This window comes from Cynocephalus volans, chromosome 1 (genome assembly GCF_027409185.1).
Source record: "Cynocephalus volans isolate mCynVol1 chromosome 1, mCynVol1.pri, whole genome shotgun sequence".
In the NCBI taxonomy this organism is placed as follows: Eukaryota; Metazoa; Chordata; class Mammalia; order Dermoptera; family Cynocephalidae; genus Cynocephalus; species Cynocephalus volans.
Genome location: NC_084460.1, coordinates 24,383,257 through 24,410,735, shown reverse-complemented (window position 1 = coordinate 24,410,735; position 27,479 = coordinate 24,383,257). Strand labels below are relative to the sequence as shown.

Sequence of the window (27,479 nt, the reverse complement as noted above, 5' to 3'; positions counted from 1 at the left end):
ATCAGAGCCAAGAGTTGAACACATGTTTCTAACTGCAGCATCCATTCTGTCCATTTCTGCACTATTCTGTTTTATAGGTTTCTTTGGGTAATTTTTTTTCTCCACAGAATTAATTTTTAAAAGTGCACTTCTCTTTAGCCTAATGCCTTTGATTTAGTCACAGAAAAACAGAGTGTAAAGTGAGAGGGTATTGAGGAAAAAGACTTTCATTTATTTCAACTGGAGCATAGAATTTATGATAGCTTGTACTCGTGTGTTGCATAAGAAAAGGTAGAGATGGGGGCTGGTTGGTTAGCTCAGTTGGTTACAGTGTGGCGCTGATAACACCAAGGTGCAGGGTTCAATCCCTTTACTGACCAGCCTCCAAAAACAAAAAAAAAAAAAAAAGAAAGAAAGAAATGTGCTGAGATGGCCAGAGGAAGGAGATGGGAAGAGTTGTTTTCCTCAAAGGGGGAAGAGAAGGCAGGTTCTGAAGGGCCTCTGAAATGCCGATCTTGCCATTAGAATCCCACTCCATTTCTGAGCCTTGGTGTGATGCAAAATGTGGCCATTGTAGAGAAGGCCCCTCAGCTGAGGCAGAGGGCAGCCAGACCAGCCTCCACCCCCAGAGGGAAGTCATCACTCAGAGCATCTCCACATGGGCAGGGACTGTCTGGGTCCCCACACCCAGCACCTAGCATGCTAGAGATGTTTCATAAATATTTATTGAATGATTGAAAGAATGGTACTAGTGAAAAAGAGAGTCTGTTGAAAGATCAAAATAGGATGACAGTAGGAACCAGTATTCTCTTTCCTCCTGTCCTCTGACTTTGGTTCCTTTAGCATTGCCTTTACATTATTGGAGAGAAATCATTAGCTGAGAAATCATGACTCTTACCCATTAAATGCTCTGATTTTCATCTGTCTTTTCTGTCGAACCCAATTCAGATAAAATTATTTGTTTGGGGAAAGTCTCTGGTAGTAGTAATCTTTTAAGCGAGATGTGACCTCCATTTCTTTTCCTTCTCCCCAGCATGCAAGTGCAATGGGCATGCATCGCTGTGCAACACCAACACGGGCAAGTGCTTCTGCACCACCAAGGGTGTCAAGGGGGACGAGTGCCAGCTGTGAGTACCACACTCCCTGCTCCACCAGGGATGGCCAGGGGTCATTAAGCTGCCTCAACCTTTCCCCAGGAGCCACCCACTTCCCTGTACTGGTTGCCATGTGCTCTGAGGGGTCCCTGGAGTGACTACTTTGAAATGTTGTGCTTTTTATTTAAGACAGGTCAACCCCCAAACTGAGGAGGTCATCAGCTTAGCAGCCATTTCTTAATGGCTCTTTAATTCACATTTTTATGTTGGAGTGGTATGGACATTTTGTGGGTTGGTAATTTGGATTAGTTGTTTTAACTTCAGCAACGACTCAGTTTTTGTCATGTCAGGAGAGTACACTCTCCTCCAAAGGATAGAGTTGGAAGAACTGGTGTTCTAGTGGCAGTATTATTTGGCGTTTTGGTTGTCAGATAGTGGAGATGGCTTTAACACATCCCTCTGCTCTAACATTTTCTTCGGTGAAGGAAATCTGGGGGAGGGTTTGGAGTCCCCACCAATGAGGATGCAGACTCAGCACCAGGCAGACTTGGGATTTCAGACTTGGCTCTGCCTCCACTGGGCTCTTAAGGCAAGTCACTGAACTGTGCCAAGCCTCATTTTCCTTTCTATCAATAGAGGGACTGACAGTAATTGTTTTAATGTCCTGGTGAGTTGAAATCAGAGATTGTTCCACAATTAGCATGCACATCTGCTTCACTGGAAAACCTCATAAAACACATGCATCCAGGTTTACTTATTCTCTTAAGAAGATACTTAAGAGGGAAATGTTTAGTATCAAAACAGTGAAGTGATACAAGCAGACACATCTTTGGTAAACTTTGTTTTTCTTAAAGAACAGTAGTAATAATGCCACCAGTGATTAAGACATTGATAGTGGTATTCAGCAGAGAATTGGTCTGTCTACATTTTATGTTTTAAATCAACGTATATGTTTACTAGTTTCATGCTGCCCTAATGCCAATACATGAAGAAAATTCTAATCAAAGATTAAATTTAACTTTTGGATACAAGGTTCCTTTAAACAGAAAAATCAATGGAACAAAATTAATCACTCTTGCCCTCAGTTAGGGGATACAACGAAGATATGAGGTGTAAGACTTTCAAGTCCCTTCAAGAGATTATAGATATAAGCGAGTGCTAATAATCCCCTGGATGAAAGGACATAATATCCCTGTCTTACCTTACCTGGGGAAAGTGCTTCACCCAAGACTTTTCCTCCTTTCCTCATAGTTCATAGCTGTTGCGCTTGCCTAAATGGCTTGTGAAGTGGAAAATGGTTTTGCTGATGTTTATAGATGACATCTATGGGGAAATTAATAATTCTTTTTGAGTGGAACTTCCCTCCCTCCCCTCAGACAGGTGAACACTTGTTCAGGGTTTTTCAGAAAAAAAGTGATTCTTGGTATTTAATCTTCTCTGATTTCTGTTTAAAGAACAGGATCACTTTATCCAGGGGGAATAGGAAAAAGTGAGAAATGAATATTTGAAAAATGTTTTAACTGCACTTTTAGAAGGATATGTAGTCCACACAAAAGTGAAAATGTGTTTTTCATTATAATAAATAGGGTCTAGATTTATTACATTCGTATTTATTTCATGTGCCTTGGCAAATGTTTATCAACTGTTTTCATATAGTTGGTGGTGTGAACTGAAGGGCAATCAACTTTGAAAATTCATGCATGTTCTCGTTAGTCCACATGATCTGAGTAATGATGAAAAATGTCATTATAGTAACCCAAAAACAGTTTGTATTTTATGTAAAAGAATCTGCTTGATTTTAAAATGAATATATATTTTGTTTTAAATAACAATAGAAAATAATCTTCATTTTTTCCCCCTAGATGTGAGGTAGAAAATCGATACCAGGGAAACCCTCTCAAAGGGACATGTTATTGTAAGTGTTTTTGTAATTCTTATTTTTAGAAACAAAATAATTCAGTAAAACTTCATTGTTCTCTTTAACATGGTTTGAGAACGGTAAGTGTTAAAGGACTATAGCAACCACCCATGGAAGTGTCTTCTGACTTGATATAATGACATTCTAATAAATTTACTACATTTATGGACGTTGATGTAAGCTTTTTTTTTTTTTTTTTGTCTTTTTCGTGACCGGTACTCAGCCAGTGAGTGCACTGGCCATTCCTATATAGTATCCGAACCCGCGGCGGGAGCGTCGCTGCGCTCTCAGCACCGCATTCTCCCAAGTGCGCCAGGGGCTTGGCCCGTAAGCTATTTTAATTGTGGTCATGGTTTAAGTTAGTGTGTCCATAGCAGATAGAGGAGAGAGTACAGAGATATGCATCTCTGGCTTTTCTTGTTTGTGTTCTCTTGAAAACTTACTTCATTTGCCGTTACTTGGTTGGGGTCATCATATTTTGTATTTCAGGATATAGATCAAAAACAGAATTCTAAAAATATAGTTAAAGTTTTATCATTCTTTCTGGAACTGATTTGTGTTAACCACCTCTTTAGGAACTAATATATAAAATAAAATACTGAATGATTACCTGAGAGTGAAAGGTGAATCTGGCAAGGTGACCAGGTTTTTATGGATAAGTGCTTTTTCTCCTATAGGGGAATCCACATGGTAGAATAGATTATGGAACCAGAGAGAAAGGAGTTAATGTTATGGCATATCCACTGTAATTATATACCTGCTGTACTGGATTGAATAGCATCCCCTCAAAATTTATTTCCACCAGGAACCTTGTGAATGTGGCCTTATATATATAAAATTTCTAAAAGAAAACAGGAGAAAAACTTCTTTACATTGGGTAAGGAAAAGAGTTCTTAGACATGATTCTAAAAGCACAATTTATAAAAGAAAAAATTGATTTGATGAGACTTAATCAAAATTTAAAACTTTTATTTTCAAAAAACACTGTTTAAAAATAAAAAACAAGCCATAGACTATAGAAAATATTTGCAAATTACTTTTTTTTTTTTTTCGTGGCTGACCAGTGCAGGGATCTGAACCTGTGACCTTGGTGTTATAAGGCTGCACTCTAACCAACTGAGCTAACCAGCCAGCCCTGCAAATTACATATTTTATAAAAAGTTTGTATCTAGGGCCGAGCCTGTGGCACACTTGGGAGAGTGCAGCGCTGGGAGTGCAGCGACGCTCCCGCCGCAGGTTCGGATCCTATATAGGAATGGCCAGTGTGCTCACTGGCTGAGTGCCGGTCACGAAAAAGACAAAAAAAAAAAAAAAAAAAAAAAAGTTTGTATCTAGCATATATAAAGAACTCTTACAACTGAATAAAAAGACAGTTCCAATTAGCAAACAGGCAAGGATTTGATTGACATTTCACCAAAGACGATATATGAATGCCAATAAGCACATTAAAACATACTTATCATCACTAGTCATTTGGGATAGGCATATTAAGTCCACAGTGAGATACAGCCCTAGAATGACTAGACTCAAAAGCTAATACTGTGGCTTAACAGAAGAGAACTGTAATCTCATGTCTGCTTCTGCATTCAGTCTGTTGCAGTATCTCTCTTTGGTAAATACATGGAAAAAGCCTGGCCTCACCAGACACGTAGTTGGAAAAGAGTGAAGAATATTAATAGCTTTTTCAGATAATTATGAATACCATAGTTTGATACAACAATGTAAACCATTTTTAAACCATTTGATACTGGTCATTTCTTAATTTGAAATGTGGAAGCAGAGAACATGTTAGTGAATTTTTAATAATCTGATACATTAAAATCTGTTTGATTAACTTGTGAAAAAATAAGAAAAGCCAACACCAAGTTTTAGCAAGGGTGTTGAGAAACTGGAATCTTCATGCATTGCTTGTGGGGTTGTAAAATGGTATAGCCACTTTGGAAAACCATTTGTCAGTTTCTTAGACAGGTAAAAATACACTTATCAACAACTCCCCATTTTCCCTTCTCCCCAGCCCCTAGCAACCACCATTTTGTTGCTATGAATTTGACTCCTCTAGGTGCTTCATCTAAGTGGAATCATACAGTTTTTGTCTTTGTGTGACTGGTTTATTTCACTTAGCATCGTGTCCTCAAGTTTCATCCATGTTGTAGCATGCATCAGAATGTCCTTCCTTTTAAGGCTGAATAATATTCCATTGTATATACATACCACCTTTTGCTTATCTATCATTTGTTGATGGATATTTGTGTTGCTTCTACCTTTTGGCTATTGTGAATAATGCTGCTATAAACATGGTATTCAAATATCTGCTTGAGACCCTGCTTTCAGTTCTTTTGGGTTTATCCCAGAAGTGTAATGGCTGGATCACGTGGTAATTTTATTTTTTAATTTTTGAGGCACTGCTGTACTGTTTTCTATAACAGCTGCACCATTTTACATTCTCACCAAAAGTGCACAAGAGTTCCAATTTTTCCACATTCTTGTTAATACTTATTATTTTCTGTTTTTTTGATAGTAGCCATCTTAATGGGTATGAGGTGGTATCTCAATTGTTCCCCAGACTTGGAATCAACCATTTTTCCATGCAGTCCTGCTTTCTGTTACACCATTAATTTATATTTTTGTATCTTTATGCAAACTAGCATGCCATAGATGTTCCATTAATATTTGTAGGTGAGTTAGGTTTGAGCCTAAAATCTCAGCCACAGTCATGATATAAAGAAGGTTTTGGTGGTTAGTTAACCCAAATAAAATGTTACTGCTTACAGACTTGATTTCCTTTGAAAAACCTGGGTGTGAGTAAATCAGTGTGCTTCCTTGGCAATTGAATTTATGAGAAAAGCAGCCTGTTCTATTTTGTTTTGTTTCAATTTTTAAATATTCATTTCTTTTTTTCCATAGATACTCTTCTTATTGACTACCAGTTCACTTTTAGCCTATCCCAAGAAGATGACCGCTATTACACAGCCATCAATTTTGTGGCTACTCCTGATGAAGTAAGATTTTTGAAAGTCTTCCTGTTTTGTTTTGAACTTATGTGGATCTTTTTCTTGGTCATTATAGATATAAGTACAGTACTGCCTCAGTAGTGGTCTCCAGAGTATAGTACACAAAATGATCTTTAGAGGTGCAGGAAAGAAATGTCAGAATCTACATTTTATCTCCTTTCCATCTAAAGGCAAGAATGGTGTTGATAAGATTCACCAGTATCTGATATAGACTGACATGGACTCCAAAACATATTTGGTTTGCCTGTCAGCCCATCATAGCCCCATACAGAAAAGGAGTGGAGATTGTAAGGGGAACTTCACCATCAGAGGCAGATGGTAGAGCCCAGAGCCCAGATTTACTCTCTCAGTACAGACCAGAGGCTTTAAAAGCACCCAAGAAGAAACTGCCAGTTGAAATTAATGCCAGTGATGCAAGGACAAGCAAGGGAGGTGGCAGAGGTGACACTTCTCCTAGAATGAGTTCTTAGCCTCATTAGGAAGGAAAGAAACAAAGGTTTAGTCAGGTCCAACAAGAAGTTGGCCAGAAATAACTTAAATAGTTGTAACGACTATTTGAATTGTGGAATTATATCTGCTTTAGTTAATGATGAAGCCCAACCTGCCATAAAGTATCACTTAGTAGTAGAAGGGAAGCAAGGCAACACAGCATGACATTTAAAAGCAAAGCATCCAGAACATGAAGACACACCTGTACAATTTCTTCAGTGAAATATAAAGTCATTCAATACCCACTCCAGTACTCACAGAAATTTTACTAAACTTGATGGCAAATTATTTAGGAGCCTTCTCATCAATATACACAAAACCATTTACCGTTTCAAAAATCCTGGCACAATAAATGTGACAAATAATACGTGGAAAACAATATAGTAATAAGCCAAAATGTATTTCTTTGTTAACAAATGTTATCAATAAACATCGCTAAATTTAAAAAAAGTGGTACAACAAAACCAAAGTGTGGTATGTTTATTATATAATTCAGTGAAAGTAAGATTTGTTTTTAATATTCCATTTCATTGATGAAATTAAGAAAAGATATACTAGAGAAGATATAGCCTCAAGAGTGAATGGCTTTTTAAGCAAAAATAATAAATGACTTTAAATGAAAATATTTTGTGTGAAAACTGTGTAGGTATATAATTTTATTGGCTGCGTTGACTGGAATTCTTTAAAAAAACCAAGATTTTAGGATAAGGTAATCGCAAAAGTATCACACATGAAATGTATTCAGTGCCTCATTCATAAGCAAGTAGGTAAAGTACTCAGAGTCTTTCAGGATGTAATTGATGTTAATTTTACTTTTAAAAATAAATAAATATAGTAGTATCATTTTGATACTTCTTAACAAGGTGGGGAGTGGCCATGAAAGTTTTTGGACTTCTCTGGATTTCCCTATTTATTTTGTAACAGAATACTTAATAAAGTTATTCAAATGTGTGTGTTCTTTTACAAGAGCACAAGGATTTCAAGTTTATTGATTCTTTCCATGGAAAGAAGTAACTGTTAGTTGTGTGCTGCCAGTAAATATTAAATATAAATAAATAGGTGCGCTGGCGGGGCCTGCAGCCTGCAGCCCAGGGCAAGGTCAACCTCTACGTAGCCGGCCGGCTTTGGCCGCGGGAGGAATAGTCTGAAGGACCCGTGGCAGCGCGGCGCTCTCGGCCTGCTGCAGCTGTGTTTCGAGGCGGAGCCCACCCTTGGTGGGGTCCCCCCAAGCCGGCGTGCCGGGGGCTCTGAGGACCCGGACCGTGTTGTGGAAGACAGTGTTGTAATTCGCACTACACCGCGAAGGCGCGGAGCGAGGAGACCTGGCCGAGGACGTTGTGCTGCGCTGGAAACAGCTTCGGAGAACTCATCGCAAGTTACTGTGTCGATCATCCAACCACTGAAGGGCTGCTCTGTGCCGGGCGCTAAGATTGGAGATCTACAGAGAAGTTACGTTGCTGCACAGAAGTCTGAAGCAGCATTTCCAGATCATGTGGATACACAACATTTAATGAAGCAATTAAAGCAGCATTTTGCTATGCTTTGATCGTTCCTTAGACCAAATATGTTCCTATGAAAAGGCATTATACTGGGGGAAAAATGTAGTGTGTGTGTGTGTGTGTATGTATATACATAGGATATATATATATGTTATACAAACCTATGCTCAATATTAGCGAAGGTGATACATAAGGGAGTTTAACCAGAATGGATAATGAAAATTTTATAATAATAGTAACTTTGTAAGATAATAATATAAAATAAAGTATTTAAGCATTTCTAAGTAGATCATGAAACTTTCTCCCACATTATATGGTAAATGTTTGTATGTAATGTTTATAAAACATTTTAATGAATATTTTCAAATTTTTATATATGTACATTTTTAAAGTTCTTAAGCTGACTGTTAGCCATCATGTAGATTAAGAGATCTAAAATCTGCCTTTAAAACTACACTCTTATGGCTAAAATGTGTATTTATCCTAAGTAGAGACTTTATTCAGGGCTTTTTTTATCAAATACTTTGTGATTATACATTATGATTTAAAATAAATCAGTGTGTAAAGCCAAAAAAAAAAAAATATATATATATATATATATATAAATAAATACTTGAACTGTCCTTTCAAGATGAAGGTGAGGCTTTATCAGTGAATGAAAAGGTAACTGCTTTGTGAGAGAATTTCTGGTTTGAAGATCACATTTTGAAAATGGCTGTTTGGAAGTGTTTCCATTGTTATGATTTTGTGCTATAAGAACTATCAGAACAACACCCTTAAAAAATCTCAATTTTCTAACCTATTTTATGATGTTTTATAATGAAGAATTTCAGCGCAATTGGATCCATTTGTAAAATATAAAAATACAACGTCTAATTAGTTTGCAAAAATAATTGTTTGACCTTCCAAGAAAGTTTCTAGTCAAATTTCAGTGAAAACTAAAATTAGTATCATAATTTGCCTACCATAGCCAACAGTGCACTTCTTTTGTTTGGCTCAACAGATTTCTCAGAGGTATCTTTTTTAGTCATTAAAACCAAGACTCAAAATAAATGAAATTAGACTAGCCCTTTGAATTCCTGTATCCCTAAGTGGTAAACAGGGTTTTCAAAGCTAAGAAAGGATACTTGGTCATACTCTCTTGAAATAATATTTTTAATGAGAAAAAAATGTTTTTCAAATCACAAATGAATGTTATCAAAGACTTTTTAGAAATGTAGTTTATTTTAGTTTTATATGCTTTTTAAAAAAATCATTTCCAGTTTTGGAGAGATTTTACACTATATAATCTATGAATTCAGAAGCACGTGGGCTTAAGTTATAAATAAATATAAATTGGGGCACTTGATCAAATATTTTACTGGTAAGAGTAAACTCCACACATTTGGAAATGGCTTCCCAGAGCATCTTCAGGAGGCTTATTCCCCTATATAGGTCAGAAGATGTAAATCATTGTGTTCAGACGAGGGTCTTTTTAAAAGATGCTTTTTCATGGAGGTAGGCATTTGATAAAGAATTGAACTCCATATATTTTTATGGAAGGGAAATGAAATTTTATTTGGGATATATTACTTATATTGAGGCAAATTGGTTAGACATTTTGCTAACTCTTCTATAAGTGTGAGCTTCTCTTATGGCATTGTAAAATATTCTGTCATTAAGAAGGTCGAGAATAGTAAAATTTAATTATTGCTTTATTTTAAAATCTGGAAACTGTCATAATTAATTTTGTAATTATTTGCTCCTTTCATCAGCAAAACAGGGATTTGGATATGTTCATTAATGCCTCCAAAAACTTCAACCTCAACATCACTTGGGCTGCCAGCTTCTCAGGTAAAGACACACCTAAAGAAGACCCTCTGAGTGGAGGTAATAGATTGAGAAATTTAATATACGGGTTGAGAAAGGGGGCTCTGGAGACAGACAGATGCCACATTTAGCTGTGAGACCTTGAGCAGTATCTAAACCCCTCTCTAGATTTTATGATTACTCATCTGTGAAATGGGGATATCAATACTTACCTCCTAGAATTATATAGATTAAATTAGGTTGCAGCATACCAATATGTACTGTGACATCAGGCTCAGTACATGGTTACTATACCTACCCTACTATCACCACTTATACCCTTGCTTTGGCCACTACTCTAGTGCTACCATCATCATTTACATCCATGCTTCAGAAGTGAAAAATTCAGATGACTCATAGTTTCAAGAAATGAAAATATTTTAAATATAATGAGATTTTAGTAGGTACAGAGAAATTAAATGAGATTTTAGTAGGTACTTTGTGGGCCGGCCCTGTGGCTCACTCGGGAGAGTGCGGTGCTAGGAGCGCAGCAGTGCTTGGAGCGCCAAGGCCGCAGGTTCGGATCCTATATAGGGATGGCTGGTGCGCGGTGCGGACGACACCAAGCCGAAAGTTACATTCCCCTTACCAGTCACAAAAAAAAAAAAAAAAAAAAATAGTAGGTACTTTGAAAATTAAATCAAGCTCTTTAGTGATTCATAGCATAGCTTTTGCTATCTTCCTTGTCTTACTATGATTCACTAAATCTTCTGCTGGGCAGAAAATCTACAGAAGAAATAAAGGATGACTCTGATGTAGTGGTTAATACACATAACCACTACATAACTTGATAGATAGACCAGGGTTTGAATTCTACCTGTTATGTACTTTCACTGTGCTGTTGAGCAAGTTACTTAAGCTTTCTGAACCATTTTCCTCATGTATGAAACGGGATAGTAAAAGCACCTAGCTATGTAGAGTATTGTAAGGATTAAATGAAATAATAAACTAAGTACTCATTGTAATGCTTGAAACATGGTAAATTTGCACTAAATGGTAATTGTTTAATTACCATTATTACTACTTCAATGCTTTTTTTGGGGGGGGGGGCAAAATACAAACCAATTAGACTGTGAAATAAGAATATTACCTTTGGACTGAGCCCGTGGCGCACTCTGGAGAGTGCGGTGCTGGGAGCGCAGCAACGCTCCCGCCGCGGGTTCAGATCCTATATAGGAATGGCCGGTGCACTCACTGGCTGAGTACCGATCACGAAAAAGACAAAAAAAAAAAAAAGAATATTACCTTTGCATGCCACTTTGTATATCATATCTTAAAAGATTGTGTAGAATTTGGAAGAAGTTCAGAAACTTTCAATGAGGAGAGACTTTTAAGAACAAAGTCTGAATTATCAGAGTATTTGTCTGGAGAAAGGCAGCATCTCTGAGCATGTGAAAGATTTGCAGTGACTGTCTCAATGAAGGTGTGACAGTTTAGGCTTTAGTCACAGGGTTTAACTCAGACATGGAAAAAAGTCCATTTCATGAGTCTTATAAACACTAGAATTGCTGGCTGAGGGAGAATATGGGATGTTGAAAGACTCTCTGAGAACAGGATGGAGTTATACCAGGTCGGGGAGACTTAAATACAGTCGTGGCTCGTAGCAGAAGGGAGGACTGAGTGACCCCTTGAGTCCCTTCCTCCCTGCTGCTGTTGAGACTTGAGGTTGCTGCTGGTTAGGAAGTGGGAGGTGAGTCAGTGTCCCTGTACAGGAGTCTGATGGAGCATTGCCAAAGAGGTGTAAAGGGGAAATGCAAAGGAATGGAATGCCATTTCTTGGTAATAGGATTCCAGGGCTATCTGTAGTTTCATGGCCACATGTAGCCTGTTTTGGGGAGTGGGGAAGGAGATTTTGCAGGGGTTCCTGGTAAAACCATTGTGGTTAGGGGCACAGGCTTGCTTATCAGCCTGCCCAGCTTCAAATCCTAACTCCACTTCTTGCTGGCTGTTTGACCTGAGGCAATTTACTTAATTTCTCTGAACCACAGTTTCTTAATCTTTAAATGAGGATAATAATAGGGTTGTTGTGAGGATTAAATGAGATTGAGCTCTTAAAGGCTGTGCCTGGAACATAGTAAGTGTTCAGTAAATGCTAACTATTATCCTTAATGAGGGCAGATCCTGTCTTTCTGTTTCATTTTTTTCTATTCTCTTCTATTTCATTTTTTTCTTCCTAACAGCTGGAACCCAGGCTGGAGAAGAGATGCCTGTTGTTTCAAAAACCAACATTAAGGAGTACAAAGATAGCTTCTCTAATGAGAAGTTTGATTTTCGCAACCACCCAAATATCACTTTCTTTGTTTATGTCAGTAATTTCACCTGGCCCATCAAAATTCAGGTAAGAAGTGCTTTTTGGTTTCACGCCTGCAAAGGTGGTAAATCTCTTTAGTGAAGACTAAATTCGCTATTTTGGAACTTGTGGTAAATGAGATGTATAGTGTTGATTTACCTTTGTAATATATATGGCAAAGGAGTGCTGAGCACATGCATACTATAAAGAAGATTGTAGTGGGGATGACATATCACTTACAAAGGAAATTTATATGCACTTTTGAAAGCAAGTTAGCATTTAAGAGATTTGATAATTACAAACGTACCCATTTCTTCATTGAGAGCTTGCCATGTAAAAGCCCGTAGGGCTGAATAAAGAGCTTCTATTCTAGAGTGATTAAAGTGGGTCTAAATGAAACAGACACACACATAACCAGTGAAACCCAGAGTGGAAAGTGACATATGAAAAGATCCTCAAAATGCTATCAGAGTTTAAAGGGGGATAGATGGGGTTAACAGAAGGCAGTGTGAGGTCCTGTTTAAGAGCATAGGTGTTGTAGTTGGACAGATGTGGTTTGATTCCTGGCTTCTGTACAAGTCATGTAGCCCCTCCTAGTCTCAGATTCTCTGTGCATGTGACCTGAAGGGGTAGTTGTGAGGGTTTGTTTTGCATGCTGCACCCTCTGTTGTCAACCTGCTCCTTTCCTCTGTTCCCAAGACTCATGACCCCATTTGAGCTGTTTGTAATCATGTCTTATGAGGCCTTGCTTCAATACTTTCTGCTTCTTACCTCCTTCATTTTGGGTGAATGTGGAGGTTAGGGGTGAGTGAACTTTCAGGGACTTGTTCACCTTTAGCCATGAAAGTGTGGTCACTGGACTGGGGCTGTTGCCTTTTGAAGACTTTCAGAAGCATGATCAACTGAATTAAGTCATCACAGATCAATTAGAATGAGTTTGAAAACCCGTTCTGCTGGTTATATCTTCATGCCTTGGGGACTGTAACTAAAGAAAAGTCAATCTTTTCCTTTTTGGAATATAGAGGATCGGAACCATGTTGTATTTTTGCTCACTACCCTCTCTCCTTTTCCCTGTCTAGATGGTGTACAAATTTGTTAATACTCTAATCTGCTTCTTCCTTTGCTCTTGTACACTCTCTGCTTCCCTCTAGTTCCCTCCTCAGCCAGTTTTCTTGTAAGCATTAACTGCATTCCCTATTTCTCTTGACTATTCACCCATCAACCCACAACAGTCTGGCTCCTTCTCTCCTCATCCTGAAACCACCCTGTCTAAGTGGACTCCAGTGACTGAATTCTTCAGTCCCCTTCTCATTCTTATTGCATGACTTGAGTCACTATCTTTCTTTGCCTTCCTGGTCTTTTCTTTCCCTGATTCTGTGGCCGGTCTTTTTAGGGAATCCTCTTCCTTAAACACTGGGGTTGTCTAGGATTCAGGCCTTGTTCCTCTTCTCTTTTCACTCTATACAGTTTCCCTGGGTAATTCCATCTTACTTGCAGGCTTGTGGTACCATGTCTATGCTGGCAATTCTCAGTGCCCTGTCTCAGCCTAACATATACAGAGCAGTATTCTCGGTTGCTGCCTAGATGTCTCTGTCTGGATATTCACAAGCTCCCTACACTTGGTGCATAGTTATTCTTGTGATCTTTGCCCCTAACTCTTATGCTTCCTTTCTCAGTGAATGTCACCACCATTCACCTTGTTACATAAGCCAGGGCCTGAAAATCATTTGCATTCCTGAGATAAACCCAACTTGGGCATGATGTATTATTTCCTTACTTTAAACATTGTTTGATACAGTTTGCTAATATTTTTGGTTAGAATTTTGTGTCTGGGGCCGACCCCGTGGCTCACTCGGGAGAGTGCGACACTGGGAGCGCACCGGTGCTCCCGCCGCCAGTTCGGATCCTATATAGGGATGGCCGGTGCGCTCACTGGCTGAGCACGGTGCAGGCGACACCAAGCCAAGGGTTGTGATCCCCTTACCGGTCACAAAAAAAGGGAAAAAAAAGAATTTTGTGTCTGTTTTATTAAGAGTGAGAATGTCCAATAATTTTCCTTTCCTGTCCTTGTTATAGTTTTGATATCAAGGTTAAACTAACCTTTAGTAATTATAATTTGAGGAGTTTTCTCTCTTTCTCATCTCTGGAAGAGATGTAAGGTTAGAATTACTGGAACCTTGAGTACTTGGTAACTCTCTTCAGTAAAATAATTTGATTCTAGTGTTTTATTTGTGGACATATTTTGTTAGCTGCTGATTTAACTTCTTTAATAGTTACAGGATATTTGGGATTTTTCTCTTTCTATTTGAGTCACTTTTAGTAATTTTTTTCTGAATATTAATTTACTTCATGTTTTCAAATGTATTCATATAAACTTGTTCATACTATTCTCTTATCCAATCTTTGCAGCCTCTGTGCTTATATAACCTCTTTTTTTTATACTAGTGTTTATAACAGCATTATTCACATAGCCAAAAGGTGGAAATAACCCAAATATCTATTAACAAATGAATGGATAAACAAAACGTAGTGTGTATGTATACAATGAAATATTACACAGCCTTAAAAAGGAATGATATATGCTATAACACAGGTGAACCTTGAAAGCATTGTGCCAAGTGAAGTAAGCCAGTCACAAAAATACAAATATTGTATGATTTCAATTACATGAAATTTCTAGAATACACAAATTCATAGAGACCAAAAGTAGATAGAGGTTACCAGTGGTGGGGCTAGCAGGAAATGGAGAGTTATTGCTTCATGGTCATTACAGTTTCTGTTTGGGGTAATGAAAAAACTTTGGAAGTAGATAGTAGTCATAGTTGTTCAACACTGTGAATGTAGTAATTGCCACTGAATTGTACACTTAAAAATGGTTAAACTGATAAGTTTTATGTTATATATATCTTAACACAATAAAAAAAGTTTTGTTTTGTGTTTGTTTTTTTTAAAGCCAGTCAAATTTAGCAGGGCGTTGTGGGGGAGAAGGGGGTGTTGTTTGGTGACACTAAAAAGTTTTTAAAAATTACAGCAAGACATTTTTGTAGATATAGACAAGCTTATTCTAAACTTTATATGAAAAAGGCAATGGTTCTAAAATGGCTATGAGAATTTTGAAAAAGAGGAATAAAATAGGGGGAATCACTGTACCCCATGTTAAGGCTTACTATTTAGGTACAGTAATCAAGACTTTGTGGTTATTAGAGGGATAGACACATTTGTCAGTGGGATAGGTTGACCTATAGAACCCAGAAGTAAAACCACATAAATATGTCCAACTCATTTTTGACAAAGGTGCAAAGGCAATTCAGTGGATGAAGGATAGCCTTTTAGTGCCAGAGCGATTGAACAACCAAGGCAAATAAATGAACTTTGACCTAAACCTCACATCATATACAAAAATTAACTCAATATGTATCACAGATTTGAAGGTAAAGAATACAACTATAAAATTTCCAGGAAAAAGTATAGGAGAAAATCTTCACATCTGAGGGCTAGGCAAAAGTTTTTTAGATTTGATACTAAAAACATGATCCATAATAGGAAAAAATGGTAAATTGGACCATATCATAGCCAAAAGTTTTTGCGCTGAAAAACTGTGTTAAGAGGCTGGAAAGATAAGCTACATATACTGGGAGAAAATACTGCAAACCATATTTCTGATAAAGCACTTGAATCTATAATATAAGAACTCTCAAACTCAACAGTAAGGACCAGCCCGTGGCTCACTCAGGAGAGTGTGGTGCTGATAACACCAAGGCCCTGGGTTTGGATCCCTATATAGGGATGGCCGGTTGGCTCACTTGGGAGAGCGTGGTGCTGACAACACCAAGTCAAGGATTAAGATCCCCTTACTCGTTATCTTAAAAAAAAAAAAAAAAAAAAAACTCAACAGTAAAGAAATAAGCAACCTAATTAGAAAATGAGCAAAAAACATGAAGAGACATTTCACCAAACAATCTAATTAGAAAATGGGCAAGAGATATGAAGAGACATTTCATACATATGGCAAATAACCACATGAAAAAATGTTCAGCATCAGTAACCATTAGAGAAATGCAAATTAAAACCGCAATGAAATATCACTGCACACCTGTCAAAATGGCTAAAATTAGAAATGGTGATAACACCAAATTCTGGAGAGGATTTGTGGGAATGTAAGATGGTACAGCCACTCTGGAAAATAGCTTGACATTTTCTAAAACTAAATTTGCACTTACTATCCAACCCAGCAATGCAGTTTATCCCAGAGAAATGAAAACCAATGTTCACACACATACCTGTACACCAATATTTATAGTGCCTGCACAGCAATATTTAGCAGTTTTATTTATAATAGTCAAAAACCAGAAACAACCAAAATATTCTTCAGCAGATGAATGGTTAAACAAATTGTGCTACATATATACCATGGAATAATATACAGCAGTAAAAACAAAGAACTATTGATATACACAACTTCGATAAATCCTGAGGAAATTTTGCTGACTGAAAAAAAAAGTCTTAGAAATTTGCATGCCATGCATGATTCCATTTATATTTGAAAATAAAAATGTTACATATGTATAAACACACACATACACACACACACACCAACATCCTGAATATGTATACTGAAGCTTCAAATTTCTCTGACTCTGACCTCTAGACCCTCTTTTGTAAGGCTCATCTGATTAGGTCAGGCCCACCTCACAGGGGAAAAGGGATATATAAGGCCTGCACACGAGGGGATGGGAATCTTGGGATCTGTGTTAGAATTGTCCCTGCCATCGGCTGCATTTGGAGTGAGGCTAGCAGCAGTTTAGGTTGTTTCTCTGATCCCAGGGAGGTTGAGCTCTAGGCTTCCATCAGTACAATTTCAACTTGGTAACGTCTCCTACCATTATCAAGTTATATAGATCATATACATAGATCATTTACATTTGTTAGATCATTTTTATGTAAAATACTAGATTTGGGTTCTAGGAAATAAAGCGTATTGACTTGTTTTAAGTTAAAATTATTTTTGTACTTACATACCTCTACATATTGAATCTAGCTGAATTTCAAGCTTTGTTGCTGATAGCTGAAAAATGATTAATATTTTTAAGTTTCTTAGTGAAAATCTTGACTTATGTTGCTGACGTTTTTCCCAGTTGGAAAGAGGGCTGTGTGCATATAAGCAGGCTTTTGTGCTGGAGATAGCCGTGCTGTTGCCAATGCCAAGTTCTAGTTTTTTTCCTCTCAGTGCCCTGTTGCTCCACCCTCTGGAAGTCACTGAAGTGGTTTTAGAGATTTCCTTCTAGAGGGAGCTCTTCCCCGCACTTACTTTAAAAAAGTAATAATTTTAAGTTTAAGAATCAAAGAGATGTTGATTTTCTCCCTGATTTTTTGGTGCTCCTTATCTGTGCTAGATCTCTAACTTGAATAAGATCCACTTATGAAAGCTGCGTTCAGGGGTGCTTGCGAAAATAAACGATGGCATGCTCACCATTTAGTTTGCCAAGCTTTACTTGAAAAAGCAGGTAAGTTCTATTGAAACCGTGTCTTTTTGCTATCTGGTACAAATGACTGCAGTATTCACAAATAGTGTAACTAGACCTGTGGCAGGTTGTGCTCTCCGTGTTCTGGCACGTGTTCTAGTCAACATTAGTTCTCTCTGCTTTTGGGATGGTTTCTGGCTATGCAATGCATGGAGGGCTGAGCTGGCATCTTCCTGGGTAGATGTATCGTTTTCTCAACAAAAGGTCTTACACATTTCTTTATTGCTCTGTTTTCCCCAGAGCCTAAGCTTTTCTGGGTGTAGTATGGCTCTTAAACACGTACACACACTTAGCAACTGTACAAATTCAGTAAAAATGTAGAGAATTATTTAAGGAAGAAAGTAAAGAAATGTTTAAATGGTACAGTGTAGGCCATTCCATTACATTTCAGTATGGCTTTTGTCAATGCAGGCAAAACCTTTTAGCGTTGGATTCTCATTTCTTAAAGCAAAGTAACTGAGGAAATCTAATTCTCTACTCGCAAATTCATGCAAACTTTGGTGCTTTAAAAATGGTAATGCTAAACTCAAGTTCCTTTACTCTGAACGAATCCCAGGATTCTTTTTCGTAATTAGGAACAGATCAAAACCTATAATTGCTAACTGAGGGAATTTAAAACTAACTATAAAACAATCTTTGTAGATGCAGTTAAAACAACAACAAAACACCCAGACTAAAAAGGCCTTTGTGTAAGAGGGTCGTGGGTGTTTTGGGGCCAGTTATGCCTGTTTTCTGGTCAGTTGTGCCTGTGGGTGAACGCTCTTCCCTTAGCTCCTGCTTTCTGAAAGCTGTCCTAGTTATTCTTCCCAGTGAGCAGGGGCTCAGCTGGCTTCAGCCATGCCCATAATTTGGGAGGGTAGGTATTCCAGATTGAAAATGTGCAGGCAGTGTGAGGTGGGAAGGTGGGCGGTGGTGGTGGAGCTGGAGTTCCAGCTTATTACTGACTCTGTAACAGAGCTTGTTATTGTAATGTGGAACTAATATTAAAGCCCTCTGCATGCTGGGTGTTTCATCTGCTATTTTATGTAAGAGTCCAGTGTTCATAAGTGAAGGCAACACAGAATTTTTATTGAGAACTGGGCATTCATTTAGACTTTAGAGTTTGTTTATGGGTGCTAATAGGATTGCTGTACTGAGCAAGGGATGTGTGAAACTTTTGTTCACTGGATATACATTTTTTTTATATAACAGCTTTATTGAGATATGAGTCACATACCATACAATTTACCTATGTAAAGTGCACAATTCAGTGGTTTTTAGTATACTGTATTCAGAGAGTTGTGCATCCATCACCGCAATCAATTTTAAAATATTTTCATCAAAAATATTTTGATGAAAAGAAGCCCATTAGCAGTCACTCCTTATTCCTCTCTCCCCTGGCAACTAACAGGCTATACTTCCTGTCTCTATAGATTTGCCTATTCTGGACATTTCATATAAATTGAATCACATAATATGTGGTCCTTTGTGACTGGCATTTTTCACTTAGCATAATGTTTTCAAGGTTCTTCTGTGTTTAGTATGTTTCAGTACTTCATTCCTTGTTATAGCTGAATAATATTCTATTGTATGTATATACTACATTTTATTTATACATTTATCTTGTTGATGGATACTTGGGTTGTTTTCACTCTTAAAAATGTTTATATTTATTGTATAATAATATGTATACATAATTCCTGGTGTTAGATGTCTGTACCTTAAGAGTTTTAAGAATTATAAAGCCATGAAATACATTTAGAACTAAACCGTACTTAAAGTATAAGTTTTCTTTGTTTCAAACTACTTTTAAGGCTCTTGTTCTACCTTGTGGTTTTCATTATCAAGAAAAATGTATTATTCCTTCTTCTTGAAAGCCTCCTCTGCTACTTTTCACCTGTGACTTTGGCTGTTTCTTCTCAGCTCTTTAATGCCATTGTTCCCTCAGGTTTTATCTGGACCCTTTCCCCCCTGACAGTCTCATCCACACCATCTGGAAATACCTCCTGTGGCTGGGATGGGTAATTCTTCATTTCTCACAGACCCTCTCATATGATCTCTTAGCCAAGAACTCACTAGAGTTCTTAAAATCAACTCATTCAGCAGACTTTCTGGTCCAGAGTAGCAGCCATGAGTGGACAGCAGGAGCCTCTTGTCTGATGCCAGGTGTCAGAGGTGTGCCCATGTGTTCCTGGGAGCCAGGAGATGGGAGGGGAGTGCCCCTTGTCATCTGAGTCTAAGTGAGGAGAGGCTACATCAGAGCTGAGTCCTAAGAAACATGAGGCCAGGGAGTGGGGGTGTTTGTGGAGGGGAAAAGGGATAACCAGTCACTTTTAGGAACTACCAGGAATTTAGCAGAGCTGAGTGATGGTGCTTGCGAGTAAGGAGCCAGAGAGCTGGGCAGGGCTGCTATAAAGAGACTGGGGTTTTCAGCTGAGGATTGTGACCTGTAGCCTTAAAACCACTGGAAGATATTGAAATGTTTTAAGCCAAGAAATGACCAAAGATCAGTGTTTTAGAAAGACCTCTTTGGGGCTGGCCAGTTAGCTCAGTTTGTTAGAGCAAGGTTTTATAACACCAAGGTCAAGGGTTTGTATCCCCATACTGGCCAGCCATCAAAAAAAAAAAAAAAAGACCTCTCTCTGGTAGCAGTTGGGAGTGTGGATTGGAAGGAGCCGGGCCTGAGGCAGGGAGTCCAGGTGGAATTGTTATGTAGAAACCCAGGGGAGGGGTCCATCTGATGACCCTCACACACACCCTGTAGCAACTTCCTCTCCTCAACTGTGTTATCACAGCCATGGACTTGTCTCTTTTTTTCACTACACAAAGACTTACTTAAAGACAAGTGCTATTTTTATATTTCAGTGTTAGGGCATAGTGTTAATTGATTGTAGACACTCCATGAATGTGTGCTGGATGGATTAATAGTTGTTGGTACAAGTGCTTTAGGGCAGATATCAGAATTTTGGGATTTTTGCAACTTTTATAACTTTTATAAAGGTGCTGACAGCTTTTTCTGATAAAGTCAGAACAATTGCTGACCAGCGCTAAGGGCTAGCTGACGTTGAAGACCAAGGATTTGCCATCCCAGTCTACACAGTGTGGTGTTACAAGAATTGATTTGTTCTAGGTTGGAATTTTGTCCAAAGAGCTAGGAGGTAGAAGAAAAAGGAGGGATGAGGACACAAACATCCTAGTTTTACAAAGAGGGTAGTTAAGAGCTACTATCTATATTGAAATAGTTAGGAGTGGAATTATAGGAAGTCTGGGATTTGCTTCAAAATACTATGGTCGTAGGGAAAGAGGGTGGAATACAGAATAAAATGTGATTGTCCATGAGCTGATAATTATTAAAGCTGAGTGATGAGTACATGGGATTCATTATACTATTCTCTTTACTTTTTTAAAAGTTTAAAATTGAGAATTTGAGAGCTGTACCTCCTGTCTCTACACCAGTTGACTTTGCAAATAAAGCCTTAAAAAAAATTTTTTTTTAATTTTCCATAATGAAAAAATGAAAAAAGATAATACAGGTAATAGAGCAAGAAATAAAGGAAAGAATGTATTATTCAGCCTCCTAAAGGTAGCTACAGGAGAAACCTCTGCTGGGCCACAGGCGAGGCCAACTGAGGCACAGAACTGCCCTTCTGTTCTTCTTTGCAGGAAGCGCACAGCATTGTACCAGGGTTTGACCAGTTATTGGCCACTGGTGGCAGTCTCTAGAACTAGAACAATCAGGAGTCCGAACAAAACCCCTTCAGGCACCCCACTCTGGTGAGAATGGCAAAGGGAGTTTCCTGGAGAGCCTACGACCTTTACCCCCAAGCAAGGGCTCCTTCCTATGGGGCTGTGAGGCCTGGGAAGCCGTCCTCCATCCTCCGTCCTCGTTCTCCGGTGGGCTGTAGCTGTGGTGTCTCCTGCTCCTGCAGCTGTTTGTGGGTAACAGTGATGTAACTCTACTAGAAGGAGGAGAGGGGCTGATGGCCTAAATCACCTTCTGTTACAGTAGGAAGTCAGTAAGTGAGGCCGAAAATGGATAGATCAAGAAATAACAATATAAACATTAGTAATAAGAAGGCAATTCCCAGAAAAGCTGAAAAGAAACATGGGGGTCTCTGGAGAGAAGCCTTGGAGGGGGGGTGGGCAGAGACCATTGCTTTTCATCATTAGCCTTTTGGTGCTTTTTAATATTTCAACCAAGTATATATAGTTCTTTAATGATTTTTAAATTATTAATAAGTGTTAGGAAATGGAATTCTGGTGAGTGTTGAAAAGGAATGGCTGGAAGGAAATTAGGGAAAGCAAGCACAGAGCAGTATTGAGGTGGGAGGTTGGGAGTGGACAGATGGTGAGTGTTCCTTTAATGGCAGGAATGGGCTGCTCAGTGGTATTCACTGGCTTTGAGGCTCTGACCAGAGCTTGGGTATAGTTTCTGTGCCAGCACAAACCAGTGTGAGGCGGGTAGTGTGTGAGGCCAGGTGATGGTCACTGAGCTCCAGTCCGGGGCTGTGGTCTCAATGTACAGTTCCATATAGAATTTTGGTTTTGAAAGAAAGTTGTTTTCTGTCCCAGCAGAACTCAAGTTGGTGACACAGCACTAGCCTCAGGCTTTCATCGTTAGCAAAGCTGAGGCCTGAGTGGAAAGGATGTTCATAGACAGGCCTAAACTCTCATGGGAGGAATCAGTCCTTTCCTGGCTTCCAGACTTGCATTGTCCAGAACTATGTGGCAAGATTGGCATGGTCAGACCAGGAGCCATGGTCTCTTAGGCTCTTTCAGGTCCTGATGTGAGGGACGGGCACTCACAAGGTCTTCAGCATCTGTAGAGCCTAGGCTTGGTTAGGCTCTTAGCCTTGGTGGAGCTGCTGGCCCCAGGGGGTTGTGGGAGCAGCCTGCTGAGATTCTGGCAGGTATATATACACATACGTACCTTGGGTTTTCTCAGAGCCCAACAGGCACTGCTTTGAAGCTGGAAGGCTTCACCTCTCAGGGCGGTCAGCTGTCCTTTCTCATCATCCTCTCCCTGTCTTGCATGCTTAGAACAATGAGGTTCTTGGTGGAGAAGATAAAGGCAAATTAGAGGTTCCTTTTCTCTTTTCAAACCTTCTGTGTTAAACAATGCTCTTTCTGTAGTCATTCAGTATTCATTCATTCATTCAAGATTTTGAGTGCATACTTTGTGGATGGCACCTAGTAGGTGCGAAATACAAATGTTTTAAAAAAAAAAGGGAAAGCATTTGTTCTGTGGTAGCTGAGTATAAGAAATGCCATATTTCCTTATTTTTATAGTATGCTTGGGCTCAGCCTCTACCCACCACGTATGATGAGAAACTCATTCTCAGCCTCTGTTTTCAGAGACCCATTCCCTTCTCTCCGAGATATACAGAAACCTCAGGGCTTAATTGATCCCAAAGATTTGGGAAAGGTCCTCTGATTGATCTTCATTCACTGACTGCTGCTCTGGGGGCTCTGGCCCCTCACTGTCATGTGTGACAGCTTTGGACACAGAATAATCACTGAGGCTCCAGAGCCTACCCAGGCCCACCATGCAGACACCCCATATTCCCAGGCACTTTCAAAATGCTAAAAACTCCTCTCCACCCCCTCCCTTTGCAATCTCCAAGTTTAGGCCACGCCTTTCCTTTTGTTCAGCAGCACTGTCCTTTCTTCCTCTACCCTTATCCTTCCCCCACCACCCTCCCACCCTCTGGGAAGATACAAGTTCATTTCTTTTGGGACTTTAGCCTTTCAAGTAAAGTAAGGATTTTTTTCAGTGTGGTTCCAGAAACGCTAAAAAAAATTGTTCGGGAAAGGAGCACGAGAGGATTTTTTTTTTCTTTTTTTAATAATTCCTTATTTCAGAGTTTCCTGAAGGGTGGCCTGTGGACACCAGCATCAGAATCACCTGGGGAGCTTAAAGATACAGAAGTAGGAATAGGGCCTGGGATTCTGCCTTTGTTGCAAGATCTCCAGAGTTTGAGAACCATGGCCTAGTTTTTGGAATACAAAGGTATATCTGCTCTTGTGTGGGAGGTAGGCAATTACCTTTTTATTCATTTTCCTACCACAACAATTAAAAAGTCAGAAATTGGTATCTTCATAGAATGAGGACTATAGGAATCCTCTTCTCCGGGGTATCTTAGAGCATAAGGCAGAATATGATTATCACCTGCCATGAAAGGGAAGTGGTTCGAGCGCTGAGGGAGTGTAAAGGAGAGCAAGCCAATTCCCAGTGGAGGTTGGGTGTGGCTGAATGAGGGAGGGATAGGAAGGACATGGAGGACCCCCACTGTGGACAGGCTCAGAAGCTGTCTGGTGCCTTGTCCAGAATCAAGTAGAGTAGTACAGTGACCTGAAAACACTTGTTTGGCTGAAGCACAAAATTAGTGTTTGGGAAGTGCAGGTCACAGTATCCTACCCAAACCCTGGGGCTCGCTGAGCCTCTGAGTTTTTCAGAATTTATATAACACATCCACAGGGCCCCAGGGCAAACACACCTTAATCAAACATATTGGTGAAAGTTGAGTTAGAATCAGGTTGTGTAAATGTAGGGGGACATAAATTTTAGATTTCTTGGAGTGTGGAGAGTGGTATCTACTATTTAGAAAAGGAAAAGAAGGACATTGTTTTATTTATAAACTATAATGAGATTTTCTTTTCTGTATTAAAACAGATTTTAGTATAGGAAGTCCTCATTACCTTTATTACCAGAAAAGCCCCCATATCCATCTCAATGTTTTCACAATAAATTATGAAAGAAAGATTTGATTGGGATATTATCTTGAAAAAATCCCAAAAAGTATGAAAAATGTTTATTTTAATTTTACAGTTTAAATTATGGTTGAAACCACGAGCCAGTTCTTAAAAGAAAGAAAAATTAATCAGGTATTATTGAGTTTAGAGAGAAAGAGAGGTTATTATTTTTCCAATTATCATACTCATTTATTAAGCAAAATATATTAAGCACCTATTATGTGTCAATCACTGCTTTAGGTACTGGAAACATAGTAGGGTAAAGTCCCTGTCCTCAGTCCTCACAGATCTTATGTTTTAGTGGAAGAAAAAAGACCATAAATAAATGTACAGATAAGGGCTATGAAGAAAAATAGAGCAAGATAAGGAGATAGAAGTGTGTCTTCAGTTGTACACATGGTGCTGAGAGATATGACAATTCCACCATGGAGGCCTTCACTTCACAGCATAGTTTAAAACAGTAGTTACAGGCCTCATCAGTTTTCCCAAAGTCCTCTCTTTATCCTGTTCAGAGTATTATGAGGCACTTATGTCTTCATTTTTTATCCCTTCTTCAGTTGATAACAGGGCTAAATTTGCCAAGTCTTCATTTATCAATGGTTTTGTATGAGCAGTTCTCCAACAGCACTTTTATTAAAATTTTGTCTTTTGCAAGATTGATTTTGCGGTTGGTTTGCATTGTCTGACAATCACGAGTAGAAACAGCCCTATTTATGCTTGTTACCAAATGTATGCTTGTTACACTGGGTGATTTTTAATAGCATTCCCTTCACTCTCAGAAATTCTCAGTTTGGACAATAAGTTCATCACCTTATCAGTCAAAGATTGACCAACAAAGACTGACAAGATGGTTGGGGTATTAAGCCGGGTTAGATGTTTCCAAGTGGTCAGTGCATTCATAAACATGTTTACATTATGGCTTTTGCTTCCTTACACAACTTTGTAATTGTGGGGACTTAGATGATAAAGATTCAACAAAAGAGGACCTCTTTTACTGTCTTGGGTATCAGCCCCACTGACAGCCAGTTTATATGAGGTTATTATTATAAATTGGACATCAACATGGTGTGATCCTGTGTCAAGAAGAAGTCAGGCTGATTTGGATCCTAGCAGTGGGGGCGCTGCCCTGAGGAATCTTGTGTGACACAGGGCACATGTACACTTGATGGGTCCTCAGAAGGTACTATTAGCATCCAGAGGCTTTTAGCATCCAGTGAGTAAAAGTATTTCACGGATTCTTTAAATGTAGACACTGAGGAAGCACTAATGTTTTAAAAGATTAAAATCTAAACAGCTGAGATGGGCTAGAATCTGTTTCCTTCTCTCTCCTGATGTGTTGTAACTTGGAATCTTCATTCCCTAAGATTGAATAACCCTGTTTACATAATTGTCCTTCTCCAGGCTTATTAAAAAGCTTTTATGTGAGGCCCATGGCCCTTATTCTGCAGCTGTCCTTCTGTCAAGGAGCCTTGTTATTTGGGACTGGATACTGTAAAAAATGAAGGAAAAGAAAGTGGGTCTCTCTCTTTATCTATTATATGAAATCTACGTAACTTTGTATCTCTCATTGTAAATGGTGGCTAGAAGGAGGACACAAAAACTTCAAATTTCATGCTCCATAATATTTTATGGCCTTTTGGTGGTACTGGAATGTCAAAAAGAAAATAAGACCATCAAAATAGCAAACAGTGGGAGTCTTCCTTCTGCCTCATTGTGAGTCTGGCTGTAAAAAGAGTGCAAGGGATGGGGGTTGGGTGGGATTAGGAAAACAAGATGCTAATCATTTACTTTCCTGATTTGTGTCATACTTATCTATACTGGAACAATTATCACTATCACTTATTCACTAATTGATTCAGTTATAGTACCATTGTCTCTTCAAAGAGGGCTGTGTTCCTTAAAAAAAGCAGGAAATACCTCAGAACACCTGGCTAGTACTGCATATGTCGTAGGTGATAATAAGGAGTAAATTATATTTAATCAGTTATGAGGTGCACATTTTTTCATATTCTGGTATTTCTCAAATGACAGTACATCTTACAGTCACTGATTAAAAAGGCATTATGTCATAGTTTAATTGGCAGTGTTTTTTCTTAATTGTACACAAAATAATGCCTCTTTCAGTCAGTGGTGTTTTAGATTTGATGATTTCATATACATTAGGGATGTTTCATATTCTTGGTATAAAGACTATTAACTGGATAATAAAATTAAGTTCCAACTGATGACATATTGTCAGTTGATATACATTGTAGCAAAACTTGAGACAATTTTTTTTAAAAAAGGGCAGTATCAAAGTGAGTACACAATGAGTACATACATATTGATGGGATGAAGGGCACAAAATGAGGCTACCTTGAGGTAGCCCGCCTGCCATTAGGGATTCATGTGGGGGGCCGAGGGGTTTCCAGGGACAGATGAAAAGGACTGCAGATCTATTGTAAAGTTCACAGGGGGGCTTTTGTTTGTGCTGAAGCCTCAGAATGTTACTTTTTGGGTTGGCAACTAAATAAGAAAAGAAGCTAAAGGGTGAGGCACTTTTCCTTAACTGCAAAAAATTCCATTAATTTCTTCTTTAAAATGTAAAGTCTGTCTTTCAGCTTAACTCTTGAAATGAGAAGGTTGAGCCAGTGGTGCTATTTCGTAACCTACATAATCACACTACCTGTTTTTCTGTCACAGATTGCCTTCTCCCAGCACAGCAATTTTATGGACCTGGTACAGTTCTTCGTGACTTTTTTCAGGTAATTTCATTTATACAAACTATATCAGTCTTTTTGATTCAAGCACTTAATTCCATTAATTGAGTATCAGCTCATAAAAGATAAAAGAATAATTCTGTTTCCACAGCAGATCAAACTTACTTTGTATGTGTTCCTGAAGAGTTACATGTAAATTACAAAATGTAAATTTAGTCTAACCTGATAAAATGAAAACATTTGGTTTGTATGTTCTGGCTTTTGGTGGGGGCAGCTTTGCATGTGCCTTATACTAAATAGTAGAAAATGTGACTATATGGGGAGAATTTTGGACTAAAACAACATTTAACAATAATGGTTACTGATGTGAGCTACGTATCTTCTTCTGCTTGTTCAAG

At 38.6% G+C, this 27,479-nt stretch overlaps 1 protein-coding gene across 1 annotated transcript in view; it reads left to right on the top strand.

Annotated features, from left to right (window-relative positions):
- ATRN (attractin) overlaps positions 1 to 27,479 on the top strand; it is a 180,680-nt gene that overhangs the window by 122,722 nt on the left and 30,479 nt on the right. The window contains exons 20-25 of the mRNA XM_063094485.1: positions 1,013 to 1,106; positions 2,936 to 2,988; positions 5,896 to 5,990; positions 9,745 to 9,823; positions 12,019 to 12,176; positions 27,065 to 27,126. Of these exons, the coding sequence (XP_062950555.1) occupies positions 1,013 to 1,106; positions 2,936 to 2,988; positions 5,896 to 5,990; positions 9,745 to 9,823; positions 12,019 to 12,176; positions 27,065 to 27,126 (541 nt within the window). The remainder of the gene's footprint in view (positions 1 to 1,012; positions 1,107 to 2,935; positions 2,989 to 5,895; positions 5,991 to 9,744; positions 9,824 to 12,018; positions 12,177 to 27,064; positions 27,127 to 27,479) is intronic.